At 36.1% G+C, this 23,137-nt stretch overlaps 3 protein-coding genes across 3 annotated transcripts; all 3 read right to left on the reverse strand.

Annotated features, from left to right (window-relative positions):
* Nucleotides 1-2,361: 2,361 nt before the first annotated feature.
* LOC132314007 (uncharacterized) lies at nucleotides 2,362-3,560 on the reverse strand. Its single transcript, XM_059812931.1, has 4 exons — nucleotides 3,285-3,560; nucleotides 3,109-3,162; nucleotides 2,765-2,844; nucleotides 2,362-2,683 (listed from the first exon to the last, which is right to left on the reverse strand). Exons 1-4 carry the CDS (start codon nucleotides 3,558-3,560, stop codon nucleotides 2,362-2,364), a joined length of 732 nt encoding a protein of 243 aa, XP_059668914.1.
* Nucleotides 3,561-3,953: 393 nt separating this feature from the next.
* LOC132314008 (transcription factor TCP19-like) lies at nucleotides 3,954-4,922 on the reverse strand (the record flags this gene model as incomplete). Its single annotated transcript, XM_059812932.1, has 1 exon — nucleotides 3,954-4,922. A coding segment is annotated over one exon (462 nt), but the record flags the coding sequence as incomplete, so codon positions are not given.
* Nucleotides 4,923-11,311: 6,389 nt separating this feature from the next.
* On the reverse strand, nucleotides 11,312-12,722 carry LOC132311409 (UPF0481 protein At3g47200-like). The gene is made up of 2 exons (XM_059809311.1): nucleotides 12,404-12,722; nucleotides 11,312-12,319 (listed from the first exon to the last, which is right to left on the reverse strand). Exons 1-2 carry the CDS (start codon nucleotides 12,695-12,697, stop codon nucleotides 11,444-11,446), a joined length of 1,170 nt encoding a protein of 389 aa, XP_059665294.1. The 5' UTR covers nucleotides 12,698-12,722; the 3' UTR covers nucleotides 11,312-11,443.
* Between the last annotated feature and the right edge of the window lie 10,415 nt (nucleotides 12,723-23,137).

Genomic DNA, 23,137 nt, shown 5'->3' on the forward strand with positions numbered 1-23,137 from the left:
ATAGTATCAATTGATGGATCTTATTGTTTGAACTAACCTATGATCGAGAAAAAATATCTGCAAAAACAGGGGGATGTCGGCTTAGGCGGAGGTTGGCTGAGGCGGTGGATCAAGATGGTGAAGGAGGCAGGAGGGAGTGTACGACGGTAGGAGTACCGGCTAGTTGCTTCATCCTTGTCTCCTTCTTGGTTGTTGTTTTTGTCAAATCTATCAGTGCCACCTCACCCCATCCCCACCCCATTTAAGTAAACAGTTCTCCAATCCTGTTTTAAACGGGGCGGGGCGGGGGTGGGCAGTTCCCTACCGGGTTGGAATTTTTGCCACCCCTAAAGCCAAAAGCCAAGACACCCGCACTGGATGGATACCTGTATATGATGATTTTCTGTGTTTAATGGGGTCAACCATTAGATGGAGAATTTTTAAAGTTATAAAAAAAAAAAAAAAAAAAAAAAAAAAAAGCCTAGTTGTTTGTTACCTGCCATCACTTGTTTAATAATAAATCTCAACCTCCTGCTCCAGTAGTGCAATGGACTAGTTCCTAATTCCCTAGAGGGAATCCTATGCATCCGCTCCTGTGCCTCCAAACCACACTATACATATTAAAAGCCATCTTTCTTTAAAAACTAACTAAAAAGCTGTCTTTTTATTTTATTTTTATTTTATTTTATTTTATATTTATCAGACTAAAGAGTTGTGTTTTCAAATGTCATATGATGCTATCTGACGGTAGCTTCGCTATACTAACGTCATTATAATATTTTTCTGAATTTTTAAATTTATATTTGTTAAAATATAGACAAATACGGAAATTTTTTGTAATTAGTGTACTTATTTAATTAAGTAAATGTCAAAAAAATATTTTAAAAATATTATAAAAATAGTGCTTCGAATGGGACATCTCAAAATAAAATTTTTGAAAGGAAATAATTATTTTTTTTTAAAGTGAATTACACTAATACCTTTTGTGGTCAATATTATTATAATTATATATATATATATATATATATATATAAATTTAAATTAGATATTGTATATTCTCTCTCGTAGCTCCAACCCCTCTCATTTTGAAATTAATCTCTCTGGCACGCGCGCGGACACAATCTTTGAAATCAACACACACTCTCTCTGTCTCTATATATGTATATATATGTATATTATTTATCATCAGTTTTTCTTCTTTGGTGACTACCAACCAATTTCTCTTTAGGAATATAAATTTTCTCAGTTTTCTTTTCAATCAAACGACCTTGTTTAGTAGATATTGCATGTTGTGTTTAATTTCATTCCAATTTAGGGTTCATTTAGGTTTTATTTTTATGGTATACCTAGTTTTTTTTTTAGGTTTTTTTTATTATTTTATTTTACCTTGTATTTTTGAATTTTTTTAATACTATTTTAAAAAGAAAAGTTTTTGGACGATTAACTAAGAGATAAGAGGGTATAGAGTGATGGGCTTTGCTAAATGTGAAAATTTTTATTAAACAAAAACAATAAAATATATCAAGGCCTAATAACTCTAAAAAACAAAATAAAGAAGAAAAACAAAGAGAGAGAGAAAGAACAATTTTTAAGATATTCAATCTCAACGTTTTTTGGTTCTTAGATATTGATGATTTATAGTCAATTTTTTTAGTTCTTCAACGCTTGAGTTTGAATATTGATGATTTGTCCTCCTTTTGCAATCTTTACTAGTCTTAAATATTGATAATTTAGAGTCAATTTTTTAGTTGAGTTTTTTTGGGTTCACTTGGTTCTAAGAAATTGTTTTTTTTTTTTTTTTTTTTTTTTTTTTTTTTTTTTTTTTTTTTTTTCTGTTGTTTTTTTAGTGTTATGTTGTTTTAAGGCCAGAAGACACCTATGATTTTCTTAAATGTCAATGTCTCTCAAGTCTCACCTTATAGTGGATCTAAAATAATTGCAGATGCAAGTATAATATTGCACTTTTGAACAAATTCGATCTACGAATTGTAATAAGATTGACTTCATAGTAATTCAAGATGATTGGAAAAGATATCAAACACTAATGATAATGAGAATCATACAATAAAGAGAAATCTGAATGACAAGCATAAAAATGACAGTGCATAAATGACTTACACGCATTCTCAGAAGTACTGATACAATTCTAATTAACTGTACATTTCATATTACTAATGCTGATCCAGACGAATTAATTAACAAGATGGATTTGTTGGAAGAAAGGAATAGTAGACATACATACACACTGATAGACATGAAATAGTTACCTTGCTAGTTGCGATAATAAGAAAGAACGGTGTAGATGGAGTACAAAAGTGTGATGAGATTCAGAATAATGACAGCAACTACTGCCATTTGTGTGGTTGCATTAGCAAGAGCTAGTCACCAAGGTGTGCAAAAATCCGTCACCTGCATCCACAGATCCTTATAAAGAAGGTTTTGATTTCTTACAATGATTTCATCGCTGGTAATATCCTTGAAGAGTTCTGACACCGCTTCACCGAAACCTAACTGGTTACTTATGACTCCGGCTTCTTCAAGCAATTTAACATCTTCTGCAGGGTCCAAGAGGATGCTCATGGTGACAGCATGTGATGTGAAGTAGTTGTCAATACCGGGACAACAATGCTCGAAAGCAATGGGGTTTCTCAATAATGATTCAGTAGATTCATTGATAGAGAAACGTGGAATTTTAAAATGAGCTCTTCTTCACAAACAAAAGCAACGACGATCCGTGCTAAATTTCAAATCAAATAGGCTTTCTCTTCTGATACGTGACCCAAACTTGACTTCTACACTCTGGAGTTTTGTTGCACTGTATTTGAATGTAGGTTTCTCTTTGTGTTTGTACCATATCGGTGCCTTCTGCAAATGAGATAGATAACAAATGTGTAAAAAATGGAGTATATGATGAGGGGAATTGTTTTTTAGGTTTTCTATTTCACCACCAATATATTCTAGTCCCATCATCATATCTCCAAACAATGAAAGGACACATCTACGGAGGGAGACTGGGCGGCGCCCTAGAGTAGTACTATCCGACGGGATACGTTCCACTGTCAGCCTGAACAATTCTTCAAGAAGGAAGAAGGGGATCTGGTTCTCGAGCAATAGCAGATCACGTCTGACCTGATTGTACTTCAAATGGTTCTGCAAAATTGGGTCGGACATGTCTACCCATTTCTTGTAAAGAAGTTCAATTATGAAGCAACCATCTAACAACATGCATCTTACATCATCCAAAAAAAAAAATTGGGAATAGAATTCCTCAACAAGGGACTTCAACTGTAACATAGCTACCGTACATTCTGCTCATTTGCAAGTGTTCCATTTCGCTCAAGTAGCTCACCCATATACCTCTTTTTCACCGCCTCCATCTCCATTACACCTCCTCTCCAACCGTTAAGAGGCCCAATATATACGAAGCTTGGACGATAGGCGTCCTCATTTTGTACACGAAGCACAACCGGGACCCTATACATGCCTTGGACCCTTGTCGCGGGCAGTTCGCCAGCCATCGGAGGAGACTGTGTGTTGCTTGATCTGTTTGCATCTATATCACCCTGAAGAAGCATCACCATCTCCTGAAACACTGAATTTTCTTCTTCGGCCACTACCGATTGATTATTATTATTTAGGCAGCATTGTGTTTGTCTTAAATTGTGAGGAATTGTGGGTTGGTTTGAGCAAGCAAGCCAATACCACTGCACTGGCCTTATATGTGTTGTTTTTATGTACTGTAATCTTATATATTTAGAGTGAAGAAATACAAAACAAAACAGAAGGCTTGGTGGGTTTCCTCTAAGATTCCATCACTTATTTAATAATAAGAGTAATGCTTGCATCCTACGCGGGGAGGACGAACTTCATCCCCTCCGATGACGTGGCAACATATTATTGTGCCACGTGTCCAATACTAAAATAAATATGAAGATGGGTCATGCCCATTTTTGCGGATTAAACCCGCTCTTCTCTCTCTCTCTCTCTCTCTCTAAATGCAAAAGACCCCAATCTCATTCTCAGCCTCCGCCTTTCCACCACTCCTCCCACCACCATCAACGCAATCATTCTCAACGACTTCGGCGTCGGCACACTCTGCCAGAGAGATCGGCCACAAAAGTAAAGGTACGATGTAAAATTTGAAACGCTTTTTGAACCGCAAAACCAATTGGCTTCAAACCCCAATCACTGTCAAGAGAGAGATCAATAAAACAAAAACCAAGTAAGAAATCGTAAATACCCACCACAAAATCTGCTTTCCTTTTTATGGTCTGAATAAGACTGGAAAATTGACAATAGGCATTAAAAGAAAATCATTAAAAAAGAAAATTACAAACCCGTGAAAGCAAAACAGGAAACTACATCAAAAAAAAAAAAAAATACAGACCCGTGAAAGCAAAACACGGTCTCTGTCTCTGTATGCCCGGTTCAAGGTCCATCAGTACGGCGCGTGGGACGAACCTCCCACAACTGGCCTTGTTCTAGTACACATTGACTCGCCTTGGTGGTGGGAGAAGGAGTGGAAAGGCGGATACATTAAAAGCAGGGGTCGCCGTGACCAGAATTGCCCATAATTGAGGCTGATTCGAAGGTCCAGCAATGGCAGCACCGGCGGGAGGAATCATGAAAAATGCTCCGTCAGGGATGGCATTCGGCGGAAGAACCCTCGCTCCACCGCCAACGGCCCACACAGGCACTAGACCTTGCAGCGTCACCGGCGCGACCGACGCGAAATTGGAAGAGACCGAATCGTTTACGTCGTAAAAATCACTGTTACACGCTCGCTTTCTCTTCTTCCTCGAGCTGTCTCCTTCCGATGTGGTCGTCAATGTGGATGATGGCGTTGATGGTGGTGGGAGAAGGAGTGGAAAGGCGGAGGCTGAGACTGAGATTAGGGGTTCTGCATTTAGAGAGAGAGAGAGAAGAGCGGGTTTAACCCGTAAAAATAGGCATGACCCATTTTCATAATTATTTTAGTATTGGACACGTGGCGCCATAATATGTTGCCACGTACGCAGGTAGGATGAACTTCATCCTTCCTGCGCAGGATAGAAGTATTTTCCTAATAGAATAATTGATAATTCTCAACCGTTATCTAACTTTGATTGTTTGCTTTGAAGCTGGTTGATACCTAATCCGCTGGAGGGAATCCTATGCAACCCTCCCTTCCTGTGCTCAAAACCATCTCGTTTTATATATTTAGGATACATCTAGGTTTTATTTATTTAATTTATTTTTTATTATTACTTTGGGATTTATTGTTTCTACTATTAAAAAATTTGTGTGTACATCCCACTGAATTGATCAAGCAACTCTAACATTGTACGTTTTCATGGTCCATGCAACACTTCAATCTTACATCAGTTTATTATGTTTATTACTATCTGTATATTGCATAAATAGGTTTGTGTATGGAACTCTCTCTCTTTTTTTTTTTTTTTTTTTTTTTTTTTTTTTTTTTTTTTTTTTTTTTTTTTAAGTATTAAAACACTTGTAGTTGTTAGTTATTACTCCTTCTATCCCAATTTTTGGGAATCTAATTTTTTAAGAAGATGATTTTTAGTGTCTTTTTATTATATTGATAGTAAATAAATTACCAAATTTACTCATAATAAATCCATAGTGATGTGATGATTTATTTTTTACAAATTCAATGCAAGAAGGTTAAAATGATAATGTTACCAAAAAAATAAAATAAATAAATAAATAAATAAATAGTACATTAACTTTTCAATTGCACACTTATTTTGGAACAACTAAAAATAGAAAGGTGGCCACTTTTTTTTTTTTTTTTTGGGAACTGAGGAAGTATATCATTAGATGTTTATATATTTTTTATGATCAAAACAAATATATATATTTTCTTTTATAAATAAAAAATGAGGGGGGGAGGGAAGCTAGAAATAAATATATATTTTTTCTTTTATAGATAAAAAATGAGGAGGCAAGGATTTCAATACAATGAATTATATTTTTATTTTTTCTGAAAATCAAGCAAATTGTATAAATAGTGTAAATATTTACCGTATAGATTGGGCTGCAAAAGCAAAATGCATAGACAAACAAGAAAAGAAAGATCAGGGTCCGGATGCAGGAGGCCCAAGAGCAGGTAAAATAAAAGAAGATCAAGGCCCAAAGATGAGGCCCAAGTGGACAAACAATTCAATAAAATTGAAATAATCCAATGAAAAAAAATAATAATAATTCTTATTTCTTTATTCGGATCACATTCATATTTTCCATGATAATTAACAGAGATGCTGCAGTACCATTTTATTTTTAAAAGGGTTTGAAATGATATTTTTACTCCTATATTTTAATCTAAAATATCATATATTCAAAAGACTAAAATACCCATTTTTATTACTAATCATTTAATATAGGACGGTCAAAATCCATGACTCTATTTACCGTACTAAATTATAGTTATTGATTGGATTTTTTTATAGAAAAATAATACTGATTTTTATAATAATAAAATATAAATATATACAATAATATATACTCGTATATAAACATATATACAATAATAATGATAATAAAATAAATAAAACTAATAGAAGTAGCAGTAGCAACAACCATCATGTAACTAATACACACTAGAACTTGGATCTTGAATTTTGAGGTACTTAATAAGCATCGACTCCGATATATACAAATTTTTCCTTGATGGTTGAATTAGTCAATCCATTCTTCAGCAGAGTGCAGCTCAAGGACAAGGACCTTATTCCACTGCATAAGTAAATTATGCATTGATTTTTTTTTTTAAAAAAAGGCCATTCATTTTCAGTTTTTCGGGATCATGACTTGAATCAGAGACATTGTCATCCATCTATTAAATCATCGCACCTATGGTCCTACCAATTGAGAAATTGAACATAAAATTTTGATATTATTAACATCCTTGATGAAAGATGCCCTTATCTAAGGTGTGAACAAACCCCATAACATTTATGTCAGACTTTTGGTTGAACACCAATACATTCAAAATGAGTCGCTTTATAAAGAAACCCTCTACAAGGAGAATGGATCGATCTTTCGTATAGATGATAATCTGTTGATTGAACAATCCTTTACCTAATGTTGTTACAGAGACTGTTCATATGTCTGTGATTCCAAATGAACTTAACAATACAGGGTTTGCTTGGTTCCATTTCCTAAGCACAGTGTTCAATCCTCCCTAGAACTAAAAATTTTAAAAAGTTCACTGGTTATTAAAAAAAATTATATAAGAACAGATAGTCCAAGGGAGAGAGGGGAGCACGGTTTTAGCTTATGATGTGTTTGGAAGCTTTGGCCAAACGAGTATTTCAGAGTGTGCTGACAAGGAATTCCATTAATAACTGGCCATTTTGTATAATTTTTCTCTACCATTTTTTGTTTACTTTTTCTCTTGCTCAATTCGTAACTATTTATGTTCATTGTTCCCATAGAATTCCATGTTTTATAACAGCAAAACCTTATTTTATGGATCCTAGAAATATAAAAGTAACCCACATTTCTATTTTCTTAAAATTATTTCCTACTTCCACTGATGCTGATCCTGCCCTCAATGAATAGAAGCGAAGGGCACACCATGACACCTACTAAACACAACTAGTTATTTGTGGCATCACATTATTGAGGTCCATAATATCTACCAAACAACAGATTCATTATTACAAGAAAAGGGCACACCGTGCGTGAACATGTGCAATTGTAGACTACTTAAAATATGCATCCAATAGTGATGCTGCTGCGGGTTTCATAGGAACAGAGTCACTCGTCTTCAATATTTTCAAATAAACCAGATAACTATTCGGAAGCAAGAATATTTCAACGGAATTTGCATAATCAAGAATAAAAACAAAAACTAAAATGAAGAATATAAGTAGCCACCGAACATTAACTAAATCAGAACACATAAAAACAAAGCAACCTAAAACAAAAACAACCGAAAAACACTAATTTTCATAACTACATAAAATATCCAACGATGTCACTGCCAATGCACTTAAAACAATTATACAGTTTAGGCTTTTGATCAAGTCTACAAACCTCATCCTTCTCAAAATAATTTTCGATTTTACTTTGAAGTGACAAGCAATGAAATGACTTTTACTGCTGTGTAAAACTTCTAGCAAACGAAATAAAAGTTAGTGATTGATTAAGATTTACTTACAAGTAACTACAACTTCCGGTCTGTATAAGAACTTATGATATTGGTGGCAACTGCTTCAAAATTGTTGCTTTTGGAGCTTCAAAATTGCTCAAACTCGGCTCATTGTTCGTTTACTAAACGAGCCTGAAAAATGAACTTAAGTTCGGCTCGTTTAGTTAACGAACGATCCTGAGTTGAGTCCCGAGTGCACATATAAGAACGTTTGAGATCACATTATAAGTACCGTTGAAGTACACTAAAAACGTATGAGATCACATTATCAGTACTTATTGTGTAATGCACTATAGAGTGATTCTTACTATCCTTGAGTGCACATGACGCTCCATTACTCTCGAGAGAATTTTCTTCCCCCAATTTATTTTTTAAGTAATTGCACGATGCTTATGGAACAAGAAAATTGCACATGCCTTATAATGTAGTATATATGGAGTGCCAGACCACCATTGTTGAAAAAAAATAGTGATTAAACTCATTTGCCATGGCATGTAAGCATTGGAAGCCCACAATTATTTATTTACGTAGTATTTATTTTTCCCAAAAGTTCAAGCACACTCATGCTCTCACTCACAATATTGTCCTAGATGGGTTCAAACACTCAACTTAAAAGGAAAAATGTAACGATCCACTCCACTACATGGTATGATATTATTCGTTTTTGGCCTAAACCCTCACGATTTTGCTCTTGAGCTTCACCCCAAAAAGCCTCGTATCAATTGGAGATGACACACTTACATATGTGGGATGAGGACGTCGGGCCTCCAACGGGGATGGATTGTGATGACCTTGTGGGTGGGTGCGCCGTGGGCGGGCGCGAGACACTGACAGGTTACCACACTTGTGAGCTATTGGTGCACATTCCCACATCGCCTGGTTTATATGTAAGTGTGTCATCTCCAATTGGTATAAAGCCTTTTGGGGTGAAACTCAAGAACAAAACCATGCGGGCTCAGGCCCAAAGCAGACAATATCATACCATGTGGTGGAGTAGGTCGTTACAAATAGTATCAAAGCCTGACCCAACCGGAAGTGTGCCGACGGGGACGTCGGGCTTCCAATGGAGGTGAATTGTAATGACCCTGTGGACGGGTGTGCCGTGAGTGGATGAGAGACACTGACAGGCTACCATACTGGCGAGCTACGGGTGCACAGTCCCACATTGCCTGGGTAGAGTGAAGTGCTTATATATAAGTGTGTCATCTCCAATTAGTATGATGCCTTTTGGGGTGAAGCTCAAGAGTAAAACCGTGAAGGCTTGGCCCAAAACGGACAATATCATACCATGTGGTGGAGTGGGTCATTACAAAAAAAAGATCAATACCATTTAACCTATTACCCATTGTCATTGGAAGAGCACATTTTTGTTTCTAAATAAATGATAAATTATGCAATTATTACAAAAAGAAGGCAAATTCATTTCCAGTTTGTAGCCTGCTCTCTTAGGCTGCTCCTTTCCTTTGGTGTCTGCCATTTGGTTTTTGTTAGTTTGTTTACCTTGTAGTGTTGGTTTAGCATTTGCTTTCTATATCTGCTAATTTGTATTTCTGTTATTAGGCTCTTTTCGTTCATCGTCATTTGGTTTAGTGTCTCTTTGTTCCTAGGCTCTTTGATTCACATCATCTTTGGAGTTTATTTCTATTTCTTGGTCATCCCGTAGTTCTCTTTCCTCGTCTTCTTTTGCTGTTTTGTGTTTTGTTGCATCCTTATGGAAAAGTCAGTTTTACAACAGCTTGAAACTCATGCATGTAATGGGTGATTTCAATGAAATTTTGCATAAATGAAAGAAGAGAGGTGGAAGGTTGAAACCTATGCGAGTGTAGCCCTCTCGTCAAACCATGCATGCCTAAGGAATTTCTGAAGAATGGTGGACACTAGACAATTCATGGATTTAGGCTTTCAAGTTTCAAGGTCATCCTTTCACTTGAGATAATGGTAGAGGAGGATTGCTTGATAGTGTATGTGATGCTCATATTTCAGCAGCAGACTCTCATTATTTAGTTTTCTTCTACTCAATACAAATCCTACCCTCTTTAAAAAAAGGAATCAGTTCTTTAGAAAAACAGGAAGCATCTGTGTGATCCCTGGAGTGAGGAAGAACTCTTCTGAAGACAGAAATCTAGAGTTGATTGATTAAAGTTGGGTGATAAAAATTCGCAATTTTCTACTTGATTGGTAGGTTTGATGAGTCCATGACAGCATCCATTACTAAAAACCAAGTGTGACAGTAGAAATACAAGAATAAATCAGGTCATGAATAACATAGTGGTTTTTTAGCCGAATTCAAGTACTTCTCTGGGGGCAAAGTCTATGTTCACAGCTGGGGATTAATATGGAACATATGAAAGAAAGCTATAATCTTGGACTTCCAGCCATAGGCGTGTGATTTTTGGTGGGGTGGAAATGAGGTTAAGAAAAGTTTACGCTGGACCAAATGGGATGTGTTGTGCTCTTCAAAGGACCGTGGGCAAGGGTTTAGAAATTTTGAGGCGTTTAATCTACCTCTCTTGGCAGAACAGAGTTGGAAGTTGCATGCTGGGTTATGAGCTGTTGAAAAACAAATACTTTCCAAACAGCTCTTTCCTCGTGTTGGATTGGGCCGTGCCATCTCATCTGAAAAACCAATTGGTGTCCAATGAGGGTAAGACAGGTAAGACACACATTTTATGGCATTCGATCCAAGCCCACCAGTGTAAGGAGCGGCATTGTGTGCTACCTTGCCAACACCTTGAAGCTTCTCCAAGATGCCGAGCTTTGTGGGCGTGGTCTAGTTTATTGGCCGCAAGGGAGGTGGTTGCTAAAGGGTTGGGTTGGAGAGTTTTTGACGGAAGGAATAATTCACATTTGGAATGATTCATGGCTTAATGTTGGTGTTAGAGGCAAAGTCATTACTCCAATATTCAACCCAAATTTACATCTTTCAGTCTGACCAACTGACAGAAAGGAGAGGCCCAATTAGTGTTACACATGTCTTGTAACATGGATAATACACTTCAGATGATAATTCAACAGCTTATAAACAGACAATTAATTTAAAAGGACAGCAATTGGGGAATATATCAAACACTAATGACAGAATCATACAATAAAGAGAGAGAGATTATGTATAAAGGTTCTAATATGAATGACACGCATATAGATGACACTACATAAATGACTTACACACATTCTCAAAAGTACTAATACTATTCTAATTAACGGTACATTTCAAATAATTACTGGTGATCTAGATGAAACAACGAGATTGATTTATTGCAACAAAGGAATAGGCACACACACATATACTTCAAGATCAACATATATAAATACCTACTTGTTGTGGTAATAAGAAAGGACAGTATATACGGAAGACAAAAGTGTGATGATATTCAGGATAATGGCAGCGGCTACTGCCATTTGTGTGGTTACATTAGCAAAAGCTAGTCGCCAAGGTGAGCAAAAACCCATCACCTGTCTCCACATATCCTTGTAAAGAAGGTTTTGATTTCTTACAATGCTTTCATTGCTGGTAATATTCTTGAAGATTTCCAACACTGCTTCACCCGAATCCAAATGGTTGCATATGACTCCCGCTTCTTCCAGCAATTTAACATCTTCGGCAGAGGCCATGAGGATACTCATAGCAAGAGCATGCGATGTGAAGTACCTGTCAACACCGGGACAAGTATACTCAAAAGCAATGATGTTTTGCAAGAATGTTTCAGTGATTTCATTGATAGAGAAACGTGGGATTCTAAAATGACCTGTTTTCCACAAACAAAAGAAGCGACGAGGAATAGTAAATTTCAGATCAAACAGGCTTACTCTGTTACGGGTCACAAACTTGACTCCTACACTACGGAGTTTTGTTGCGTTGTATTTGAATCTAGGTTTTTCCATATGTGTGTAAAATATTGGTGCCTTCTCTAAAGGAGATTGGTGGGAAATGTGTAAAAAATGGAGTATGTGATAAGGGGAATTGTTTTTCAGGTTCTCTATTTCACCACCAATATTTCCTACTCCCATCATATCTCCAAACAATGAAAGAACACATTTACGGAGGGAGACTGGGTGGGGCCCCATAGTAGTACTATCCGGGGGGATACGTTCCACAGTCAGCCTGAACAATTCTTCAAGAACGAAGAAGGGGATCTGGTTCTCGAGCAATACCAGGTCATGTCTGACCTGATTGTACTTCAAATGGTTCTGCAAAATTGGGTCAGACATATATACGTATTTCTTGTAAAGAAGTTCAATTATGAAGCAACCATCTAACAACATGTATCTTACATAATAGAAGTCTTCATAGCTTTTGGAATAGCAATCCTCAACAAGGGACTTCAACTTTAACATAGCTTCCGTACATTCTCTTAGTGTTGCCCCAAATGTTCCATTTCGCTCAAGAAGCTCACACATATACCTCTTTTTCACCGCCACCATCTCATTTAGATCTTCTCTCCACAATCTGGAAAGAGGCCCAATAGATACGCAGCTTGGAGTATAGGCGTCTCTGTTTTGTTCAAGAAGCACATCAGGGACCTCATACATGCCATAGACCCTTGGCGCCGACAGTTCGTCAGCCATGAGAGACTGTGTTGCATGATCTGTTTTCATGTATATCTCTCTGAATAAATTCCAACATCCACTCAAGCTCTGAATTTTCTTCTTTGGCCATTACCGATTTGTTATTATTTAGCTAGCTTTGTGTTTGTCAGGACTTGTGGGTTGGTTGGTTTGAGCAAGCTAGGACAGAGCTGTTCTGGATGGATCTAAAGGGCTTTATTTGTATATGTTTTTATCTACTGCTATATATATGCATGCAGTATACTCAAGTGCATTGACTTTTCAATAGATACGTGTTCTGTGCAATGCTATCTTGACGTTGAATCTAAAGGATCTGCTGTTGGATGGATGCCTTTGCCAGCTAATCCTGTAAATGTGCAAATGTCATACCGGGAGCCGAGTCGGTCAAACCGTTTGTACAGATACATAAACTATTTGAATAGAAGTTATGGATGTTGGGAAACGTGCTAGTTTTAAAAACTTTTCGAGGGATTTAAATTCATAGATCTTGATTCATCACATAGAGACAAGTTTTATGCAAAAATAAATATGGTGTATCATTCAATTAATGGATTGAATACTTACATCAAAGGTCTGAGTAAACCTTTAAAACTTTCCTCTAAAGTGAATGTTCTCACTTATTGTAGATCCCTTAGCAAGATGCCTTCTACTTGGATCTCAATCTTCTTGGTAATTATTTTGCCTTTAGGAATCACTCATAAGCCTCCATGAATTACCTTGGAAAACTAGGCTTGTGGGAGCCTCCATTAGATGAGAACATCAACCCTAATTTTCTAGAGAGAGAAAATTTATTCCTTTTTCCTTCTCATAAAAATCACACCCTAACATATACATAGACCATGTATATTTATAGGCAACATAAAAATAAAGAAAAGGAAACAACAAATCCTTCTCCATCTCTAATTCATATGTCTCAAATCTAATATGATTCCAATATCAAGTTGGGCTATGAGTGAGAATCCATTGGGCCTATTATTTTATTGGCTACAATGAATTAATAATTGGCCCGGTCCACGGACCCAATTCAATTAATTCATAAATTAATTTCTACTCCACTAAAAGAAATTAATTGAACTCCAATTAAATAATAAATAACCTCTAAGTCAATATTGCACTTTGACCCCTCTATGCATAATTAGTTATCGGATAAATATAGCCATCAATCCGACTACTTAATTAATATATTTATTTTGGTACCTTTGATTATTTCTGGCTCGATCACAATAAAACATTTATTTGACAAAAATAATAATGGGTTAAATGCAAAAAACCCCCCTGAACTATTGACAAAGTTGCAATTAACCCCCCTAAACTACAAAAGTTGCAACTAACCCCCTGAACTATTCAATTTTGTTTCAGATAACTCCATCCGGCAAAAATCCGGCAAGTTTTGGCCGTTAAAAATAATTTACTTATTTTAAAAGACCATACTGCCCTTATATGCATGAAAGGACTAAAATGCCCTTAATTTCCATAGACCCCATAGCATACCCAAACACGCCCTATAACTGTTCACCATCTTCAACAGCAGGCGTTCGTGGTTCAACACCGACAAGCCCATCTTCCACACCGAAAGCCGTTTAACCCAAATCACACTAAAATCCCACTGCCACCACCATTCGAAGCAATTGAACCACAATTTTAAAAAATTTAAATAATTCATAGTGAACCAGTCCAGCCACTGCCATCACCGCCGTAGCCACAAACGTTTCTCAAACAATTTCCCAATTGAATCAATTCAAATACAGTAATTCGTACTGAAACACCAAAGCTCAATCGATATATTTATATATATATAGATATACACACGAGTCGTCACTGGTAATCACCCCAAATTAATTGCACCATGAGTCGTCATTAGTGGTGGCTCCACTACCACCACCATCATCCGAAGGCAAGCTCGCTGCTGCCATCACACCGTGAAGCACCTCATTGCGGCTGAGTCCTCTCCACAACCCGTCGCCCACCGCTGCGAAAGCTCGCCGTCACCGTCTCGCCCCCATCCGAGCACTGCCGAAGTTCATCCACAACCCATCTTGCCCGCTGTTCTATCAATCACCGGCGCACAAAAGCCGTTGTCGCCAACGCCAGATCCGTCGCCGCTGTGCCATTCTCTGATTTGTGCCAGAATCGCGACTTCCCTAGTCGCTGTTCTACACCATCGAGCTCTCTACCAGCCGAAATATCCACAACCCACACCGCCGAGCTCTCTCTCACGCGCCGGCTGCCATCACCTTCACCCCTCTCTCTCTCGCTCGGCGGCTACGACGATGATCGATGCTCTGTTCCACATCCACGGTTGACGAATTGCAAAGAGATCTCCACCAGTGCTGCCGCCACTTCTTCCATTTCTACAGTGTGTGTGGCTTCGGGTTTGGTTGTATTGAGTATATAACAAACTTGGAAGGGCAGTTTCGTCTTTTTACTTTTCCGGTGGCCTGAGTGGGCAAATTGCAACAAATTCATAGTTTAGGGGTTTTTTTTTAATTCAAGGGGGTTAGTTGCAAAACCCCCAATAGTTCAGGGGGGTTTTTTGCATTTAACCCAATAATAATTTAAATAAATAAATATATAATAAATCATTTTGTCTAAAAACACACGAAGGCCTTCGAATTTACTTTGTGATCAACCATAATCAATTCAAAATAAATACAAGTAGCAATGATGCAAATATTGAAAATATAACCCTCTAACTATTAATTACATAACTACCCAAAGTGTCGGTCTAAGGATCCCGAAAAATCCGCCGAACAAATCAAAGTAATTATTAATTAATAAAAGAGTCTATACTTTTCTCATGCTTAAGAGTCAAATGCCATGACGGTGATAGGGAGTAATTGCATACGACGGCTCTCGCAATATATCTCAACCTAACGCGGATCCAGTTCAAGTCTTAATTAATTATGAGTCCATCCATAATTACCGACTATGAACAATTTATAATTACTATTTATATATCATGCATTGATTGTCATCACATACATATATATATAAATATTTCTTGTAATTAACTGGACACTATCAATTTCATAGTGAATCGAAACATAATACATTGAATTCACCAATTATATAAATCATAAATATTTCAGATATGTCAGGAACATATGTCAATACAATCCAGATAGGAATTTGCTATGCCAGGGCATATAAATCCCAACAGCTCCCACTTGCCCTCATAGCCAATTCAAATTGCACCTAACTCCAATGTTATCCAGATGATGATCAAAATTATTGATCAATGACACCTTTGATAATGGATCAACAAAGTTGTGTTCCAATGCAATGTTCTAGCTATAAGTACATTTTCTTGCCGGACAATATCATGTAGAACATGATACTTCCTATCAGTGTATTTTGTTCATCTATGGAACCTTGGGTAATTGGTTTGGACTACTTCTGCACTATTGTCGCAATATAGCTCGATAGGCAAGCTAGTATGCTCCACAACCTCTAAATCAGTGAGATCAAACCAATAGGCTTATATTGCCACCTTTAAGGCTGCAATATACACCACCTGCAGGTTTGAGTCAACAGTTGAAATCTGCTTGACAATCTACCAACTGATTTCCCTTCCATTAAGTGAACATACACTAAGTCATGAACCTCATAGTATCTACTTCTGATTGAAAATCAGAACTAGCATACCTGACTAGGACCATATCATCACATCCATAAATGAATATGATATCATTAGTTCTCCTTAGGTACTTAATGATATTTTTCACAATAGACCAGTTGTCAAGTCCAGTATTGGACTGATCTCTACTGACTATCCCTACTATGTAGCGGATGTCCTGTTTGGTATAGACCATGGCATATATGAGACTCTCATATGCCGAAACATATTGTTCCAGTCTCATTTGCTCAATCTCCTTTGATAGTCTTGAAAAACTACTTACTAGAGAGAGCCATCCATATCAATAAAGCAAGAACTCATTCTTTGAGTTATGCATACCAAACCTGGTCAAAACTTTATCAATGTAGGATTATTAAGATAAGCCTATTTTTCTTTTAACCTGATCTTGCAAAAGCTTGATCCTAGGAATATAGCTTACATCTTGAAAATCCTTCATTTAAAAGTAATTGAACAACTACCTTATAATTGATGACAAAACTTCCACGTCATTATAAATGAGTAGGATGTCATCAATATATAGAATTAAGAAAAATAATGACATTCCCTTGTACACTCATGATTTATTCACTAAGAAATCTTCTGGTATCTTTTTGTAGATTAACTTGCCTTCCATAGGAATCACCCTACTAGAAAATTCTACAAGATCCCAGAATTTATTAGAATACATAGATTCCAACTCTGATTTCATAGTAACTCACCAAAACGATCTGTATCCACATCGGTTCACGCTTCCGTGTAGCTTACTGGGTCCAACTCATGTTTAACAGGGATGTCCATAATGGTCTCACCTAAAAACATGATTCTATCGAATTGGATGATAATCCTCCCACTACATTAATGTACCGATGCAAGAATCTGTGTAATAGATGATGCTAACGCATCAATAGGGAATTCATATATTATTCTCAATCTCTATAATAAGTGTGTTCACATGTGGTACATCTGGTACTCATACCAAATTCTCTAACATTATGCTACTAAGTATGTGATTCATAATATGATTCTCCTATAGATAAACAGTGAGTCAAAACAATTAACTTTTATCTTTGAGATCATAAAATAATCCATCCTAGTGACATTTAGAGTAGCTATCAAATCTAGCATGCCTATGATCTGCTTCCAACTTACTTGTCCATATCAAGCGCACATGTGCAAGACTACCCCATATGTGCATATGATTCAAACTAATATTTAGTCAAAAACACAGCTCAACGGTATCCTTGAGACAGACTAAGATGGAATGCAGTTCATAATGCGCATCGATGTCATTAACGCTAAACTCTTAAATGAAAGAGATAATGTAGCATAGCTGATCATAGATCTACCCATGTTAAGTGGAATTCTGTTATTCCTATTTGACACCTAAATACATTTAGCGTCAATTGCGGAAAACTGGTACATCATACCCTCATTGACCATATAGTCTTTGCACTATCCCAAGAAATACTCATATCCTCGATAAGATCGAAGTGTCTTGACAAGTTTACCTAATATGTGTTCCACATCAGTCTTAACCTTCTCAGAAAATACCAAGAGTTTAAGACTTGTGTTGCATCAGATAAACTTATCCAAAACGTGAGTAATATTACTTGGATGTTCATAAGACCACACGTGTCAGTGTGTACCGACTCCAATTGTCCTTTATGTCTATTTCATCTGGCTGATTAAGCCCTAAGAGTTATCTATCCTTCAAAACAGGGTTCACAAGTTTGGTTTAGGCTCCCCTGCCTCACTAGGTAATTAACCTTCTTTGACCAATCTTTGAATCTTATTTTGATTGATAACAACCCAAAAATAGACATTAAAAATACAATGAGTCAGGAATAACAAATTTTCTCTTATCATTCAATCTAGAAGATGCAACATTTGTTTCTACATCCTGCAAATCTTAAGAATTTGTGATTATAGTATATTAACCATCTTTCAATACACCAGAAGTAATCGCATATCATTTCAATTTTATAAAACCAGTTTTACAAAATAACAACACAGTTTTTATAAACCACAAGTGAAACAAGAATAAGATAGCGTCTAACTTCTGTGCATAAAAATAGTTCTCTAATACTAATATCCTCATACTCTCTATTTTCAGATGTAATACTCCCATTGACTTAGCTACAACCTTGGCATCAGGTCAAAAGATAAATATATACCCATATCATCAAGGCTTCTGGATTCCTGAAATCCTTACAATAAATTGCAAACATGTTTAGTGGCTCCAGAATCTATCCATCAGGAATCAATAGATACAACCACATAACATGGCTCAATGATTAAATATATATTTTCCTATGCCACGTCATTGCTTAGACAGTTTGTCCTTTAGTGTCTTAGTTAACGGCAAAAGAAACAGTTTCATTCGCCCTCAACATACACTGCCTTATTCCCTTTAACCTTTTAGATACCTATGTTTTGTGCTAGCCTAGTCCTATTATCATCCTTCTTCTTTGCTTTGCCCGTCCACTTGGGCCTAGAAGAAGATGGTATAGACTAGGTTAGATTGATAGGAACGCCCATACTCTTGATTATCCCTTCTTCTGTTACCAATTCTATAAGAATATCAACGAGTGTGAACTCAAACTGATTCCTTATTTAGTTCACTCTAACAGAGTCGAATGAGTTTGGTAACAAGGCAATAATCATGTCAACTTGAAACTTACCACCCAAGTCAGCCTTATTGATCTCCAGCTAATTTTTAAATAATAAACCATCATTTTCCAAAATTTGATTTCAAACTGGAGTTCATCAGGCTATCTTGATGGTATTTAAATTTGACACAGTACTTAGGCATATGCTCTATCTAATCTCACCAAAATATCTCATTGACATTTAATATGATGCTTGAAGAAAATAAAATAATACAAATGTTAGCTTTGGAGTATATTCGAGCTAAACTCTAGAATATTGCACCAAGTCATATCATTTGCCTTATCTAATTTATTAAAAGCATTAATGTCAAATTTGGTATCTCAAAGTAAAAGAGATAGGTATAGGAGTAATAAACACATTTTGTACCCTTACGTTGTGAATAAAATATCTAAGTTCATTTTCCAGTCATTATAAATAAGGTCCAATATCATAGAATATGTAAGCAAGTAGATAAACTGGATTAGACATAATTAATCTGAATATAAATGCATTCATACAATATGCAAGGTGAATTATTAATTCTGTCATGCATATTTAAAATTAAAATGAGTTTGTTAACCACATAATATAATAAATCTCAATCGAACAAGAGATCATTATCATTATTGGTGAACAATCCCTTTTAATTAATGCGGGTCCCTCAACTCTGTAGCATAATATATCAACCAATCAATATGTCAATAACTTATCCTGTTGGAGGAGTTCATTATTACTATTGTTGAGATTCATTTACTATTAGGTGAGCACTTCCATTAAAATAGTATGTGGGTCCCTTAACCACTGCATGAAAAATCGGATAACCAATACACCAATAACTTATTCGGTTGGCGAAATTCATTATTGCTATTGGCGGGCAAATCCCATCATCTCCATATCTCTTAAGACAATGCCTTGTCTATCTATATGAAATGACTCCCGATTATGTTTAGCCTTTCTAAAATCACCTAGTGTAGACCACTCCGTTGGGGAGCTAACACTATGCTCTAATGAAAAATAAAACATTAAATATGTTGTCATTATAATCTAGACTCTTTAAATCATGCGTAGGGCCTTATTTTTAAAGATCTAATTACAATGAACATTTAATATTTTCATTTTCATGAGACAACCATTCTTGTAATATTAAGACTCTTCAAATCATGCGTGGGGCCTTATTTTTGAAGATCTAATTACAATGGTTTTAATAACGAAGGCCATGGGGCAATGTATAAAAATCCCCGCTCCCACTCAATTTTTAATCATTCATAATCAGGGTTTTCATTTTATTCATTTACATGATATAATGCATGCAAAACGTCTTGATTTTAATCCAATTAAATTTAGAAAATATTTGGACTTTAAACGATTCACTAATATTTAACTTGAGGCACACTTCAAAAATAAAAATAATTTTTCGTTTCCCAATAAGTGCCCTCTAATTAATTAGTAATCAAATCCAATTAATTTTCATAATTTAACTAATATAAATCAAGCCATTTAAATAAATATCATGGATCCAATGCATGAACAATAATAATTAGCAATTAATTATTTCATGCATCACATACAACAATAAATGACAGATAAAGCAAATTAAATGGCCAATGGATTCAGCTTTTAACATTTAATTACTCTAAGTATCGCGCGAGGATCTTCCATCAGCTTGCAAACACCCGCAGGAGGTTGATACGCGCTAGGAGAAGCAAAACACTGCTTGGAACGCGACTGGAGGGCCCCACACGCGCTCACACGCGCCTGGGGCATGCTGCAGGTGAAGCCACGCGCCCCCACGCGCTGGCACGCGTCTGGGGCGCGTGGGACGCGCCCCCATGCGCTGGCACGCGCGTGGGACGCGTGGGACGCGCCTGCACGCGCCTGCACGCGCGTGGAGGCCATACACACTTGGCTGGCGCGTGCAATGCACGCGCCAGCATATGTCACCTCCTGGCGCGTGTTCCTCACGCGCCAGGCTCACCCCACAGCTGCCACACCTGATTCTAGCCTCCTCCGACGTCTCTTCTCGCCGCCGGTGATGCTCCGGCCACCGGAAAAACGCCGAAAAATCCAGAAAAATTAATAAAAATTTCCAGAAATTAAATTAGGCCTTAAAAAATTCCAGAAAAATTCTGAAAAATTGCTAAAAAAATCCCAAAAAATTTCTGAAGCCTAATTTAACCCTCTTGGACCTTCTTGAAGCTTCATAGCATCCTTTGATGAATATTACATGGCTTTAAAAATATTTACAACTTGAAATACAATGGGAAAAATAAATTACATCATTGAACTTTCAAACGGCTAAATCAAAGCCTTAATTACATTCATCCAAAGATAAAATTACATGTAATATTCCTATAAGCTTCATCCATGGCCCAACCATACATCATCATTCATTCACAATTATTCATACATCATCATGTATCAATATATATCAACATATTAAATCATACATCAACATACATCAATAAAAATATATATGAATATAATTTTGGATCCATGAATGATGATTTTCATAAAATCATGATCTCTAGTAATGAATCAAACCATGCTCTGATACCACTGTTGGGAAACGTGCTAGTTTTAAAAACTTTTCGAGGGATTTAAATTCATAGATCTTGATTCATCACATAGAGACAAGTTTTATGCAAAAATAAATATGGTGTATCATTCAATTAATGGATTGAATACTTACATCAAAAACTTTTCGAGGGATTTAAATTCATAGATCTTGATTCATCACATAGAGACAAGTTTTATGCAAAAATAAATATGGTGTATCATTCAATTAATGGATTGAATACTTACATCAAAGGTCTGAGTAAACCTTTAAAACTTTCCTCTAAAGTGAATGTTCTCACTTATTGTAGATCCCTTAGCAAGATGCCTTCTACTTGGATCTCAATCTTCTTGGTAACTATTTTGCCTTTAGGAATCACTCATAAGCCTCCATGAATTACCTTGGAAAACTAGGCTTGTGGGAGCCTCCATTAGATGAGAACATCAACCCTAATTTTCTAGAGAGAGAAAATTTATTCCTTTTTCCTTCTCATAAAAATCACACCCTAACATATACATAGACCATGTATATTTATAGGCAACATAAAAATAAAGAAAAGGAAACAACAAATCCTTCTCCATCTCTAATTCATATGTCTCAAATCTAATATGATTCCAATATCAAGTTGGGCTATGAGTGAGAATCCATTGGGCCTATTATTTTATTGGCTACAATGAATTAATAATTGGCCCGGTCCACGGACCCAATTCAATTAATTCATAAATTAATTTCTACTCCACTAAAAGAAATTAATTGAACTCCAATTAAATAATAAATAACCTCTAAGTCAATATTGCACTTTGACCCCTCTATGCATAATTAGTTATCGGATAAATATAGCCATCAATCCGACTACTTAATTAATATATTTATTTTGGTACCTTTGATTATTTCTGGCTCGATCACAATAAAACATTTATTTGACAAAAATAATAATTTAAATAAATAAATATATAATAAATCATTTTGTCTAAAAACACACGAAGGCCTTCGAATTTACTTTGTGATCAACCATAATCAATTCAAAATAAATACAAGTAGCAATGATGCAAATATTGAAAATATAACCCTCTAACTATTAATTACATAACTACCCAAAGTGTCGGTCTAAGGATCCCGAAAAATCCGCCGAACAAATCAAAGTAATTATTAATTAATAAAAGAGTCTATACTTTTCTCATGCTTAAGAGTCAAATGCCATGACGGTGATAGGGAGTAATTGTATACGACGGCTCTCGCAATATATCTCAACCTAACGCGGATCCAGTTCAAGTCTTAATTAATTATGAGTCCATCCATAATTACCGACTATGAACAATTTATAATTACTATTTATATATCATGCATTGATTGTCATCACATACATATATATATAAATATTTCTTGTAATTAACTGGACACTATCAATTTCATAGTGAATCGAAACATAATACATTGAATTCACCAATTATATAAATCATAAATATTTCAGATATGTCAGGAACATATGTCAATACAATCCAGATAGGAATTTGCTATGCCAGGGCATATAAATCCCAACAATGGACCCCTCTTTACTAAAAGTAATTCTTTCTTGTACCCCTATTCACTTTGTTCTTGGATCCATAGGAATTCCTTTCAA

This window comes from Cornus florida, unplaced genomic scaffold, assembly GCF_030987335.1.
Source record: "Cornus florida cultivar Cherokee Brave unplaced genomic scaffold, ASM3098733v1 CherokeeBrave_3.0.0_Hap2_Chr06, whole genome shotgun sequence".
Classification (NCBI taxonomy): domain Eukaryota; kingdom Viridiplantae; phylum Streptophyta; class Magnoliopsida; order Cornales; family Cornaceae; genus Cornus; species Cornus florida.

Coding starts and splice junctions, on each gene's coding strand:
- LOC132311409 (XM_059809311.1), bottom strand. CDS start 12,697: ATGGCTGACGAACTGTCGGCGCCAAGGGTCTATGGCATGTATGAGGTC. Junction 12,320..12,403: donor GCTATGAAGACTTCTATTAT/GTAAGATACATG, acceptor CCAATTTTGCAG/AACCATTTGAAGTACAATCA.
- LOC132314007 (XM_059812931.1), bottom strand. CDS start 3,560: ATGGTGATGCTTCTTCAGGGTGATATAGATGCAAACAGATCAAGCAAC. Junction 3,163..3,284: donor CACTTGCAAATGAGCAGAAT/GTACGGTAGCTA, acceptor CTTCTTTACAAG/AAATGGGTAGACATGTCCGA. Junction 2,684..2,764: donor CTCCAGAGTGTAGAAGTCAA/GTTTGGGTCACG, acceptor TTTGTGAAGAAG/AGCTCATTTTAAAATTCCAC.